General features: G+C 31.6%; 2 protein-coding genes across 2 annotated transcripts; both read left to right on the forward strand.

Moving 5' to 3' along the window:
- Positions 1-834: 834 nt before the first annotated feature.
- LOC115699897 (uncharacterized) lies at positions 835-1,302 on the forward strand. The gene has a single exon (XM_030627440.1). It carries the CDS (start codon positions 835-837, stop codon positions 1,300-1,302), a length of 468 nt encoding a protein of 155 aa, XP_030483300.1.
- A 943-nt stretch (positions 1,303-2,245) lies between these two features.
- LOC115700655 (protein STRICTOSIDINE SYNTHASE-LIKE 2) lies at positions 2,246-6,998 on the forward strand. The gene is made up of 3 exons (XM_030628274.2): positions 2,246-3,128; positions 5,934-6,200; positions 6,349-6,998. The coding sequence occupies exons 1-3, from the start codon at positions 2,830-2,832 to the stop codon at positions 6,938-6,940; spliced, it is 1,158 nt and encodes a 385-aa protein (XP_030484134.2). The 5' UTR covers positions 2,246-2,829; the 3' UTR covers positions 6,941-6,998.
- The last annotated feature ends 8,124 nt before the right edge of the window (positions 6,999-15,122 follow it).

Raw genomic sequence — 15,122 nt, forward strand, 5'->3', positions numbered from 1 at the left:
TTTCAAGGGAAAAGATTTCTGGCAGGCTCTGTTAAAATTGGACGCCAGTTGGTACTTCCGAAAACTCTTGAAACTTAGAGAAAAAATTGACAAAGATGATGTTTATGTTGCTGTTCAGAAGGGTAAGTTTAGAGCCAAAATTTTCTATACTTCTCTAATTGCTGTTGATAAAGTGGAGTATGCAAATAATATTTGGCATAGAATGTGTGTTCCCAAACATCGTTTTATTGATTGGCAAGCACTGAACAACCAAATCTTGACTCGAGATAACTTGTCCAAATTTATTATGTGCTCCCCTCGAGCAATTGTCCCGTGTGTGATGCTGAACCCGAAACTCATCAACACATCTTCTTTGGCTGTGAGTTCACTAAAAAAGTTGTTGATGAGATCAAAAAGTGGTTCAACAAGTTTGTGTGGCCTGCCACTTTGGAGGAATGGAATTGCCGGTGTAACAAGAATCAATATGATTTAATATCCACAGTTAATAATGCTATGATTTCTGCCTTGATAAACTATGTGTGGTGTAATCGCAATCAATTTATCTTTGAATTAGTTTGTTATTCAGTCAAGATGGTTAGTTTATCTATTAAACTAGTCGTTAAGGCTAGAACTAGAATGATGAATCCTTGTAACTATAAAAATAAGGACAAAAGTACTTGAAATGTAATATGTGACTTGTAGCTTGGCTGTTTAGGGGTTGTCTTCTTTTGTTCAACTACCTTTGTTTGTATTTTGGATTTTCTTTCCAAAAAAACAAAGTTTTTAAAATTTAAAATAAACTAAATCTCATCAACTAAGAAGAAGCTTGAAGAGACTAAATCTCATCAGCGAGGTATGGGTCTGCATTTTAATCATGGGGATGAGGATTTTGGTAGCTGGTTTGAGGATTTCTGTAATACTCATTTGGCTGAGAATATTGATAAGCTGGCAATGATTCTTTGGAGTGTTTGGGGGTCCCGTAATGATTTACTTTGGAATGATAAGGCTACTTCTGTGGAAAAAGTTGTTTCATCTGCAATTACGTACCTTGAACTTTGGAAATTTGCTCAAATTAAAAATGGAGGAGTTTCTTCTTCTAATAGTCAGCCCCGGGCTGGTGTTGAGCATTGGATTAAACCGTCCTTGGGAGAGTTGAAGGCTAATTGTGATGCTGCTCTTTTTTCAAGAGAGAGGAGTCATGGGTTGGGGTGGATTGCTAGAGATCATGCTTATTTGTGTTTTGCTGCTGCTGCCGTCAAGCTTCAAGGTGAAATTGACCCTGTTGTTGTTGAGGCGTTGTCAATGAAAGAAGCGTTGAGTTAGGTTAAATCATGCTGGGAAGAAGGCAGTGCTGCTGTGGATTTTCGTCCTACAGCGGTGATTATGGAGTCGGATTGTCTCTTGTTGGTTAATGCTATCAATAGCAAGAGCCAAATTCTTTCTCCTCTTGGTCTTATTGTTTCAGATTGTATTAATCTTATACGGTCGAAGCTATTTTGTTAGCTGATTTGCTTTAATAAAAATTGCAATTTTTGTTCAAAAAAAAATTATTACCAAATCTAGAATACTTTAGAATATTCTATGAAAATATTAGGAGAAAATCTAGAACATTCTATTAAATTTTAAATATAGAATTTCTTACATTAGCTATAGATAGTGGTAGAAACTTGTTTATAACTTGGAAAGTAAGAAAATTCTAGAAAGATTTAGAGATTTCCTGTGTAGTCTATAAATAGAATCAAAGTATGGTGTGTGTCTAAAGGGAAAGTTTAAGCAAAATTGTTCAAAGTGTGTAAGTTTGTAAAAGTTAGTATTGTCCAAAGTGTATTAACCTTGTACTAGTACTCTTAAATAATAATAAGATGTTGTATTTTTTTTAAATGAAAGGTAGGGTGTTCTAATTTCCTACTTAAACACTAAGGTAGTATTTGGTTGAAAGAAATAAAAATATAAAAATAAGAATGAATAGAAATAAAATTTAAATAAAGAAAAAAATTATTAAATTTTTTCTTATATTATATTAGAATGATTTTGAATTTTATTTTAAAATAGAGTAATCATTCAACTAAAACATCAAAAACCATATTTTATTGAATTATTTTAATATTTTAAAATGTAACCAAATAATAAAATAAAATGAAAAAAACAAAAAAATTCATTCCATTTCAGTAAATCCAACCCAACCCTCCCTAAATCCATTCTATAATTCATCTCCAAATGAAATCCTATATATATAAACATTGACTACACATCCCAAAATTAATCCCAAAATCTGAAACCGTTTAGGTATAACTCTGTTGTACGAAAGTAGCTGTCCACTATCCATATATACGTAGTGAAAAGCCCAATAATGTGATGGTAACGGATTCTTACCATATTAGTTTGGAACTAATTATTAAAGCTGTAGAAAATAAAGAAGAGGTGTTATCATAACAAAAATGACATAAGTGTCAGTATTACATGTCGGGAGTTGAGACCTATCAAAATATCATGGACCACACGACATCGTTTCTCTTTCCCAAAAAATTGATTTTGTGTGTAATTAGAGATAACATTATGCTATTTTTATCATGACCAAAACATTATTATTGGATATAGAGTATAGTATAGTAGTTGATCTTTCTAGTATTTGACACATGTACGTTATGCACCTTAATTAGCATTAATTACTAAATATATAAACATGTATATTTATATATATAGACACAAAATAGTTGTGCTCCAAGAAAGGAGAAGCTCTATACCTCTCCCATTAACAAAGTCATAGCATAATATTGTCACCCTTTACCAACCCATCTTATAAAGTTGAATTAGCTAGTTAATGTGTATGTTTTGTTCCATGCCAAAATCATGGCGTCCAAACTCTTTCCTACTGCAACCATAGGAGCCCTTCTTCTCTCATCTGTCCTTGCAGCCAACCTCTTCCAGTTCTCATACCCTTCTTCTTCTTCTTCTTCTTCTCGTGATTTTGACGGTGCTGATTTCGGACGTTTTGAGTTTATCCCAATCGATGGGGCTATTGGCCCTGAAAGCTATGCCTTTGACAGCTTTGGTGAAGGCCCATACACCGGCGTATCCGACGGCCGAATCATCAAGTGGCATGAAAATCAACGGCGCTGGTTTGATTTTGCAGTAACGTCTCCAAACAGGTACTTCTTACTTATTAATATTATTAATGTGGAATGGAACCAGTTAAAATTATAAATAATAATTTAATAAAAGAAAATTAGCTATAGCAGCCATAGGTAAGGGATGGGGTCATATTCATATTTAGTATTTACTACAATTAAAAAAGTAAATAAAAAAAAATTGCCGGTGGTAATTCTTAACTTCCTCATTTATGATAGAAGAAAAGGTACACTTACAGAGCTAATATATGCCTGTATGGATAGAAATAATGATATCATTTACTCAACAGTGTCAGTAATTTTTAGAAGTTTTTATTTAATTTGCCTTGAGGTAGGGCATGATCATCTAAATATATAGATTGGTCCACCTTATATATATATTATATAGTGTTTTGAATTAATGGGGGGAAGTAACTCATTTTTACAGCAATTGTTAATCAAATTCAGCATAAAAGATTAAAAAGAAAAAGAGAAATGCAGAGGTAGTGGATTAGATTTGGTAATGAAACATAAAGGGAATGTAATTTGTTTTTCCATTGTAGTTTGGTGACAAGGAAAATATTTAGAAGGAAACAAAGGATATGATTCATTAACTACTTTTGTCTCCGTATATTTATTTTTCACTTTTATGATCATAATTGATTTTGGGTGGTTGAAATGATTTTGCTTATCTTTATAAACATCTGTCCCTATCTTAATCAGCCCATTAAATGTAATCTGTCCTATTACTGCATAAACTGCTTTTCACTGTTATGGTAAAATATATATAAAAAAATAATTTATAGTATAAATAATTAAATTATATTTTTTTGTAGTTATAATATTAATATTTAAGTTATATTTTTAAAATTTTGTAATTATCTAATAATTAAATATTAAATTATTATTTACGTGTCATTTTAACTTAAGTATTTATATTGTAAATTATTAAAAAAAAAATAAAATATAAAAAAATAGTTTGGTAATAGAATTTACTGGCAATCCGAATCACACACCGGGGCGGACCCACATTGTAGCGAGGGGGGGCAGTCGCCCCCCCTGAAAAAAAAAATCGAGAAAAAAATGTATATGTATTTTACTTAGTTACAACATATATTTGTATTAAAAGATGATATTTATAGACATAATAGTAACCTTGGTGTAATGGTTAAGGTAGTTGGTAAATAGATTAGAAGTGAAAGGTTCAAATCCCACTAACTACACTTTATATTTTCTTTTAAAATTTATTTATGCCCCCCCTCACTTTAAATTCTAGGTCCGCCACTACTAATCGGAGGCCTGTAAAGCCTCTATATGTATATCTGACCACTCAGATAGTGTTGGGTGACTCCAAATTATTGAAACAAATAACATTACTTTCAGGAACTCTTTGATAGAGTGTAATATTTTTATGAGAGTTTGTAATTTTTCACATCTGATATTTTGCATGAAAATTTTCTGTGTTAAATTTGAAAAAATTGTAACCCCTAAAAATAAGATTACCCCATAAAGAATTATTTTTTAATTCTTTTTAAGAAAAAGGTAGTTTTTTATTAAATATTTCTTTTAATCTTTATTTAATAAATTTAACATATTGATAATTTAAAAGTAATTTTTCTTTCAACTAAAGTGATAAATTTTCCTACAATTATATTTATCCCTTTAATAATCCAATCAATCAGATTATATATTATTATTTTATAACTTCTAAGACCAAAAAGATTTATATTTAGGGGAGAGAACAGGTGATTTTTCAGGGTGGGAGTAGAGTAAATTAATTATATAATTATTAATAGATTAGTTGTTCCATATTTGTATAACCTGTTTTGATTATGAATTAAATTTTTAGGCAATTTTATAATACACCTTTTAAAAGAGTCATCCTATAGTACATTATTTATTTGTTTAGACATTCAGAATAATTATTTGTCATTTTTTTTTTCAATAATCATGTATCTTTAATTATTTAAGATTATCTGAAAATTAACAAATATTTTGCTAAGGGATAATTTTTTTTTTTCATATACCTATGACAAGTAACCAAAGAAACCTATAAAAATATACCAAAACAATCTTTTTGAAGAATGTACTATAGATTTTTCCTCAAAGTTTTAGAAACATTAAGCTGTTTGTTTGTTTGTTTATTAATTTAGTTTCCAGTTAATTAAGGAAGAAAAATAACTGAAATGACCTTACCAAAAAAAAAACAACTGGAATGACAAATCATATTCTTTCATCTTCATAATATATCTCTTCCCTACTCAACTGTCCAGTCATAACTTTTAAGTACTGAACTTTTATAGCTACCAAAGTTATTACTAATTGGTACATAAGCTATCCAATTGCCACTAGTTTTGCACAAAATTTAAAATTTAACCATAGTACATTCTACACACATATCCATTTGTTTCCAAATTAATACGGAGATGATTACCTTTCCATCTGTAGATTATGTGGTATTATTTACTATAAAAATATTAAGGAGATAATTTAAGCCAACTGATATTTTGGAAATTAATCTAATCTAATGTCATAATAACTCATTTATTTTTCTACATCTATAATGTCATAATTTTTTTGATCCAAAATTTAATCCCACTACCCAAATTTAACCGATCTGAAGGAAAAGTACAACAAAGTTAATATACTATAAATAAGTGTTGTACGAATTGGTTTCACTTTCACAACAATTCCAACACACGTGATTGATAACAAATAAAAGAAAAGCTATAATTGTTATAACAAATTGGGATTTTTAGTTTGGAAATGATTGGTTGAAATTATAACTAATACTTCTATCTTGCTTTTTAATTACCCTTTTATGTATACTTTGTTTGATGGAGTCAGATCAAGATGTGAAGGGCCACATGATCACCATCAAACAGAGCACAGTTGTGGACGACCCTTAGGACTAAAATTCAACAGAATGAGCGGTGATCTGTACATTGCTGATGCATATATGGGATTGCTCGTAGTTGGGCCTCAAGGTGGGCTGGCCACTCGTGTGGCCACTCAAGCACAAGGAATTCCATTTGCATTTCTTAACGGCTTAGACATCGATGACCGCACTGGACTTGTCTATTTTACTGATAGCAGTTCTCACTACCAGAGGAGGTATATATAATAATACTATACATAACTTAAGTCTCTTGATAAATTCTTCATTCGTTATATTAAAAATTAGTAAATTTTCATACATGTATGAAATTTTGAGTGTTAATTAGTCTTGTAAACTAATGTGGTTTGTAACACTTGTTTTCAGGAACTACCTTTCACTTATATTAAGTGGAGAGAAAACAGGGAGACTAATGAAATATGACCCTCAAATAAAAGAAGTAAATGTTCTAGCTGAAAATCTCTCATTTCCAAACGGGGTGGTAGTAAGCGAAAATGGCGATTTTCTCTTGATTGCAGAGACCACAACTTGCAGGATCATAAGGTATTGGCTTCAAACATCTAAGGCTGGAACTTATGAAGTATTTGCTGAGTTACCTGGATTTCCAGACAACATTAAAAAAAGTCCTAGGGGAGGATTTTGGGTAGGAATCCATGCAAAGCGAAAATGGATATTCAAATGGATTCTTTCACATCCTTTAGTTGCAAAATTTTTTCTTGAACTTCCTTTTGATATAACGGAGGCTTATACACGTGTATCTAACTGGAGAGGAAGAGGATTAATAATGAGGTTGAGTGAGGAAGGTGTTGTATTGGATATGGTTGAAGATGAAAGTGGTGTGAATTGGAAGGCTGTTTCTGAGGTTGAGGAGAAAGATGGGAATCTTTGGATTGGGTCCATACATAAAGCTTATGCTGGGAAGTTCAAATTAAATGACACAAATTATGTGACCTTGTAATATATACATTTACCATAATTTATAATAATAGTTAGGCTTGGGTGCCAACACAACAAAACATCTATGAAATTATTTAATTTCAATAATCATGATGTTAAGAATATTGGTTTATTCTCTTTACTTTTTGTAATTATAATTGATGTAATCCTTAATATATGCTCCTCATGATCAACAGAGATTTAATACAAAATCATGTTGAATCTATATGCCAAAAGAAAAAAAAAAAACTGGAAATTTGAGTTGCGATAGCTTTACCACAATTAATAACTGTTCCTAAACATCAGGATATCATGAATATTTTAAAATTTTAAAGTTAATAAATTATGCACTGTTCTGATTTTACTAAATGTTATAAAAGGGTAGATTTTGGCTAAGAAAAGATTTAAGGAAAGATTTAAAGTAAATTGGTGTATTACTTAAGCAGATTAATTGTTATGTTTTATTTAAGATGAATTGCAATCTACCAATTTGCAAATTAATAGGTGGAAGTTTTTGAAAATTTTATTAATCAATTTCTAAGGATATAATTTAAAAAATTAATTAAGTAAATTGAGTGGCAATAATAATTAGAAGGGCTTTAATATTAGTTATGGTAAGTGGCGGATCAAGGATTTAAGTTGAGGGGGAGAGACTTTTTTTTTATAAGTGAGGGGGTGTCTTTTTTTTTTAACATTGTATAACATGTTAAAAATTGATGCAAATTTTTATTTTAGTATTAAATATAGTATAAAGTAAAAAAGAAAAAAATAACAATAAATATAGGGAAATTTACATGGTTTACTAACTTTTCCCATTTTATTTCAACAATACTGCTACACGCGTATTTTTACTTTTATACTGTGTATAAATTTATTGTTTTATACGAAGTATACTACCATTGGTATAAATTTTATTAATACTTTGTGGCTTACACGTGTCTTCACCGAATTTCGCCACTTCATTTTTTGAATTTTTTTTCTTCAAAAAAAGCTTTGATTTAACGTGGGTGTCACTATTTGTGACAGTGTGCTTCCTTTTGGAGTTTTGATTTATTTTAAAATTATTTATAAATATTTCAAAAAAGCTTTGATTTGACATGATGTCACTATTTGTGACAGTGTGCTTTTTGGGGTTTTTTAATTTATTTTTAATTTATTTTTAATTTATTTTTTAATATTTTTAAATGTTAAATAATCATTACTAAAATCCCACTCCCATGTTTCCTATTCATCTTCTTCTAATATCCATTTTTTCAAGCGTTTATACAGTTTTGTGGGTGGTTTATTTTTTATTTTAATTTTTTTTTCAGTTATTCCATATTCATAATATTTCCCTCTTCATTCCCCCCCCCCCTCCCCCCCAATTTTCATTCTTATTCTTCAATAAATATTATTTCCCCCTATTCACAATGATTGTTACCCAATCATCATTCTCCTATGTCGCTAAAAAGCCCCCAAAAAAATAAATTTCGAGCAACAATGGGTAAGAAGAATTTGAAAGATAATCCTCCTAACCTTACTTCTTTAGTTGCTGCGAAAAGGAAACTAGGTGCTGGAACTTCGAAGAACGAGCAAAACGCCCCTCGACCTATGGTGGAGAACTCCGACTCTGATTTTGAGTCGGAGCCAGAGTTTGTAAAGTCTCCCAAATCTGATAAGGTATTTTTCGTATTGATTTTGTGTTGTTTTAGGGTTTTTTTTTTTAGTTTTATCGTATTGTTAATTTCTCTGTATTTTTTTTTTCATTTTGCATGTTCCTTTTGTTGTTTCATTTATTTTATGTTTTGTTTGATGGTGAGTATTGTTGTTGTTTTGGTTTTGTTTTGTTAAATTTTAGGGAAAGGGTAAATCCCCAGTAAAGATTGTGCAATCAAGAAAAGGGTTGTAGAGGTGTGTGATTTTCGTTATTTTTGTTCTATTTTTTTTATGCTTGTTTTTGTTATTCTTTAATTTTTTGGTGTTGTTGTAGTGTTTTTTTAGTAGTGTTTTCTTTTGTTTTTTTTAGGATTGGGAATCTAAGAACACCCGATCAAAATACTACCATTCTAGAGTAGTAACTTTTGGTTATAGCCAATATCCTTATCCATATGAAGCAAAACTCCAAACTACAACTTCATGTAATGGTGGCTCTCACTGGAGAGTTTGTCATGTTGTATAAAATGTTGATGGAATGTCTTAATTGGTTACACGTATCAAAAATGCAATGAAGATAGAGACTACTTTACTTCTAGGTGGTCCTTGATAATATATATATATATATATTATTTATATAAAGAATCTAAATGAATGTTGACTATCATCTTGTACACGTGTAAGACCATCCGCCTACGTGGCACCGAAAGACTCATCTAACGGACACCTATCTCATTTTGTTTTAAAATATAGTTGAAGTTCCTTATATTGTTATTGCTCATATAGATGTTTACAATTATACAACTTTTATACATATCATAGGTTCAGAAACTTTTATTGAAGTAATATTGGCTATACTCCTTCCTCCCGTGGGTGTTTTCCTCCGCTTTGGTTGTGCGTAGTAGCTAAGGAAATTCTTCAGAGTTTCCTTGTCCTTGTATGCTTGACTTTTTTCTACTTCTGGGGGATGTTTGTCTGTTATTAGCTTCACGTTGTTGATGTCGATTTATGGATCTAGTTTTTTACTGTTGTTTTCAAGTTTTTCTACCATTTTTGTAACGCTGTAATCTATAGGGACGCCACGTGTGTGATTTTATAAACTAGTTTAATACTAATAGAATAATTAATTATTAAAAACCGTGATAATATTAAAAACTTGACGAAAATAAAACACTAAAAATGGACATTATAACGACATAAAAAAGTGTGTTCCGGGAATCCTTGTTATAAAAATTTTTGCTAAAGAAATATATACGACAACCATTTAAACATAAAATTAAAATACACAACAGATACAACCAGTCCAAAATAACTCTTGGCAACTCGGCACGCAGGCCGGTGAGGTCAATATGTACATTGCTGGAGAAGAATGTCACCTCATGGTTGATCTAGCTTTTCTTTGCCTTTACCTGCACCACATAGCACCCGTGAGTAGGATTTTTGGATTTTCGGATAGTCGGGTCGGATTTTCGGGTTTTCAAATAGTCGGGTTCGGGTTTTCGGACTTCGGGTGTTTAAAATGTGTAACCGAACCCCATTTTTGGGCGATCGGGTCCCACGGGTTTCGGGTCGGGTATGACGGGTTTGCTACGGTCGGGTTCGGATTAACACCCGAATCAATATTTACATAAAAAAAATAATAGTATACAGTTTGAATTTTTGGACAGCACTGTAAACGAAAAGTAAAATAAAAAGTTATGTCTATTTCACTGATATAGAAAGTACAAGTAATAACATTTTCTTTTTATGAAAGTAAAATAAAAAAATAAAAAATAAAACAAACCAATGAAGCTTGTTTGTTAAGTAAAACAATTTGAATAGGCATATCAATCACGTGCCATGAGAAGCATGACCTACTTTTGTAGGTGGTAGAGGTAAAGACAACCTCTCTCACACATTTTCTTTTTTTATTTTATAATAAATAAAAAATCTGTACTTTTGTTTTGACTTTAGTAGCACGAAAATTTGTGCTATGCCTAATTTTTTGAGTTTCGGATTAACACTCGAAATAATATTTGGCTTATTTTAAAATCCAAACCCGACACCCGCGTGGAGTATTTTCGGATTGGACCCGACCCGACCACACAGGTTTTTAATTTTTCGGTTTTTTTCGGCAGCGGGTTGCGGGGTTTTCGGGTTTGCGGGTCTAAATGTTCAGCCCTACCCGTGAGTCACAAGGACTCAGCAAGAAAAGTAATAATAACAATCATATAGTTTATTATTCAAATATTGTCATTTATACACAATAAGAATCAAACCATCACACTTTGTTCATAAGATGAAATTCAAATCACTACTGGCATCTGCCACGAATAAACATTAGTATACAGATATTTGGTAATACAAAACCATTATACCAATAATAGAATTCATATTCATTTAATCATATAAATAATATATATGTTACCTCATAAAGCAACCATCTTCATGACATCATGTTGCCTAATCAGGCAAGTCGATGCTTTATTCTGATGATCTTGTATTGTATCACCTAATCAGGCAAGCCCGTGCCATAGCCTGGCACCCATATGTCGCATAACTGCATCACCTAATCAGGTGAGCCTATGCCAAAAACCTGCACCCATATATCATATAATTGCATCACCTAATCAGGTGAGCCCGTGCCACAATCTGGCACCAATATATCGCATCGTCTCATTAGACGAGCTCATACCTACGCCCGGTACTTATCATGTCACTGATGCCCATACTTACGCCCAGTACATCGCCAGGAAAATCGCATCACCTAATCAGGTGAGCTCGTACCTACACTCGGTACTCATCATATATCATTGACGCCCGTACTTACGCCCAGTACGTTGCCAGGATAATTGTATCACCTAATCAGGTGAGCCCATATATCACATCCATAATATTTTCACATTATCAATACTCAACCAATCAATCTTTTTAATATATAACAATATTAACTATATCTAAATATTAATCAATTCATAACAATACTAATTGTATTACATACAATGTACTATGCACTACAATATACTTTTCTTACCTTTAATCTAGGTTCATACATTTCGGCCAACCCAAGTGGAGAATTATCCCCGATGATCTCGGCCTTATGTCACAACAACGGTAAACCAATAAGTGTTTATCCCAAAACACTGCTTAATATTCATATAAAACAATCTAGGGTTTTCTACCGAACCCCGCGGTATAAATACATTAAAATAAAACTTATATTTTGGCTCTAAAACATACACCATATTGTAGAGCTCGTCGCAAGCTTCGAAACGGTATATAGAATGTCCAAAACGGATACCCGAGTCAAAAATTATGACAAAAATATAATTTCTGATCTCTTAAAAATTTCTAAAAACTATAAAACTCGAAAATTCCAATTTTCGCACTCACCGAAACACTACCAAAACTTATCCAAATCACTCCAAACTTCACAGGGCGCATATATACCATAAATATTACCATCCTTACGTAACAGAAATAAAAATCGACCCTTTAAATGAAAAACGCCATTAACGTTCGGACTAAGATTTAAAAAGTTCCAAACTTGATTTCTAACTAAAAATCACTTCAAATTCAACAAGAAAATATCGGAACTAGTCCCATGACTACCCGAGAACAATTCTATAAGCTCAGAACCTTCATAACTATTCTAATTCACAAAATCCCTATACAAAACTAATTGTTTTTAAACTTAAAACGAAATTAAACCATACCTTAAACTTTCCATTTTCATGGATTTGCTATCCTGCTACTACCGGAGCTTAGATCGCTAAGTTTTGGGTTGAAAATCGAAAAAAAAAATGGATATACAAGGAGAAGGTTTTGTCGAAGGGAGAGAACGAGAGTTTCGTTCGTTCGTTCGTTTGTTCGTTCGTTCTGTTACAGATATGTTAATATATATAAATAATATTAAAATAATATAATAATAATAATATAATAATATATTAATAATAATAATAATATAATAATATTACTAAAAACTTTATTATTAATAGTTATCTTATTATTTCTTAGCCACTAAGAAGTTTTTATTTCTAGGGTTTTTGGTCGACTTCGAGTACCCTAAAATACTCCGATATTTCTAAAATCAACTTATCCCAATTATCTCATCAATATTTCTAACTAAAATTATTGTGACATTTTTGGCCTCTACTCGGGTCTCCAGGGTCGCCAAACTTGAAAATATTTTTATTTCACAAATAACTCATATTATATCCACGTATTTCAAATAAATCCACGTAATTAACAAATTACGCTTATATATCCACTTATTGAGTCTCCAGGGTCGCCGAACCTAAAATATTTTTATTCCACATATAGCTCATATTACATTCACGCATGCTATATAAATCTCTGTAATTAACAAATTACGATTATTTACTCACTTATAGCAAAATTTAAATTTTATACTAAAATAGATTAGTAAGATCATAATTATCCTACTAATTACTTGATTAACTCATAGTATAAATATAAACTCTAATTATTTACCATTAGGCTTATCGGGATATTACAATTTTTTTTCAGCAACCAGCTTCGCATAGTCAACTATGTCGAATTTGTCATTTTTAAATTATCTTATTTTTGACTCTCCTCCTTCTTCAGATTGGTGTTCCAATGTGTATGATTCTATTGTTGCTGTGTTGTTTTCGAGCATTGCCACATTCTCTTGAAATAATTATGTTCTTTTTCCCATTGTCCATTGCTCTTTATGAGAACGGGTATAGATTCTATGTCTTGTCATTTTTTACAATATTTCATTTACGTGGCCTTTTTTTTCATATTAAAACAACAGTAAAATAACACTACAAAATAATGCACACAAATCGTTTTCTGGTGTTCTTTTTTTATTATTGGGCTTATCCCTATAATTAGCAATAAATTTGTGTTAATAAGTTAAAAACAACATTAAAACAACCTTGATTTCTACATTGTACATTATTAATCGTTTGTTAGGAATGATATATGTGAATATTTTTCTTTTTAAAATGACATGTATAATTAAATAATTTCAGATTATACTGTTGTAAGTTTTTATTAATGTTCAGATTTAAATGTGGGTGTATTTTTTCTAGTTTTTTAAAAATTACAATACTGTGGGTTTAGGTGTGTTTACCTCTGTTGTTTCTTTCTGCTGTAAATATTGTTGTTCGTTCTTGATTTGTTGTTGAATTAGTAATTTTTTCTCTTCACCGGATTTTATGGTTTTTTCTTGGTGTTTCTATGATTCCAGTGTTGATTTGTCCGTCCCCAACCACGAAGGAGGTGCCGTTTGTGCTTTGTTACTGTTCACAGAATAAAAGTAAATATATTGGGCCTAGACAGTATGAAAGAAAAAAAAAATGAGCCTAGACAGTAAAAAAGAAATTATTGTCGTGTGGCAGTATTATTGTAAAATTTAAGGAAAAAGCAATATTTTTGTAAGTTTCCCTAAAAATATTAGGTTCAATAATTAAGAACTCATGACTACCAAAACTTATTTTATGTTCATAGATATCACTTTTATTTATAATATATGTTGTAACTAACTAAAATGCATATATTTTTTTTCTGTTTTTTTTTTAGGGGCCACTGCCCCACCTCGCCTCTATGTGGGTCCGCCCCTGGTTATGGTGTTGGTGTTTCAATCCATCTATATTAACAGTAAATAAGGAAATATTAAGTCATAATACTCAAATTGGATTGTGATTATATTAATTATTTCACTTGGGAAATTTGTTAAAATATACTTAAAAATTTAGGCTATTCTTTCTAATATACTACCTTTAAATAAATACTTTAAATATTCTCCAAACACTCTAAAATCCCAAAATCACCCTTACAATTCAGAAGCTCTCTTCTCCTACTCTCGCTGTCTAACTTCCCCTCCTCTCTTTCTCTGTTATTCTCATCCAGCCCCAAACCTTTCAAGCCCCGTCTGTTCACGAGCTCCAACCGACCAAGACGACCCACGACCGAGAAGACCCATGACGACTCGCGACGACCCACAACGACCCACGAGAAGCACCCAAGACAACCCACGACCACCGCATTTTTTTTCTTCTAGTTTTTGACCCATCTAACGCTTGTTTTCTGCATTTTTTTTTAGTTTTTAACGATGTCGCGAAATATCGCTAGATGTCACAAAACATCGTGAAATCATGAAACATCTCTAAATGTCTCCAATTCACAACAATACTTGTTTTCTGCATTTTTTTTTCTGATTTTTGACGATGTCGCGAAACATCGCTAGATGTCGCGAAACATCGCAAAATCGTGAAAACATCTCTAAATGTCTCCAATTCAGAACATCGCGAAACACATCACGAATATCATCGCTAAACATCGCTAAATGTCGCTAAATATCACAAATCATCACTAAACTTCATCCTTGACCTCAGATTTGTTCTATAATTGCAAATATATCGTTAAATATCACAAAAAATGGTGAACCAGAAGGAAAATTTGCAAAAAACGAGAGAAGTTTTTTTGAAATGTAAGGCGGCCGAACAACACTAGCTCCGGTGATGGGTCGTCCGACTGGTAGAATGTGTTTGTGTGGTGTGAGTATCCTAAAGAGAGATGGATGTTTGGTTTTTATTTGTTTAAGG

Source organism: Cannabis sativa, chromosome 8 (genome assembly GCF_029168945.1).
Source record: "Cannabis sativa cultivar Pink pepper isolate KNU-18-1 chromosome 8, ASM2916894v1, whole genome shotgun sequence".
Taxonomy (NCBI): Eukaryota; Viridiplantae; Streptophyta; class Magnoliopsida; order Rosales; family Cannabaceae; genus Cannabis; species Cannabis sativa.

What these genes read in the sequence shown, in the direction of transcription:
- LOC115699897 (XM_030627440.1), top strand. Translation starts at nt 835, where the DNA reads ATGGGTCTGCATTTTAATCATGGGGATGAGGATTTTGGTAGCTGGTTT.
- LOC115700655 (XM_030628274.2), top strand. Translation starts at nt 2,830, where the DNA reads ATGGCGTCCAAACTCTTTCCTACTGCAACCATAGGAGCCCTTCTTCTC. An exon ending in GCAGTAACGTCTCCAAACAG is followed by an intron (nt 3,129 to 5,933) that starts GTACTTCTTACT and finishes TGATGGAGTCAG; the next exon opens with ATCAAGATGTGAAGGGCCAC. An exon ending in AGTTCTCACTACCAGAGGAG is followed by an intron (nt 6,201 to 6,348) that starts GTATATATAATA and finishes ACTTGTTTTCAG; the next exon opens with GAACTACCTTTCACTTATAT.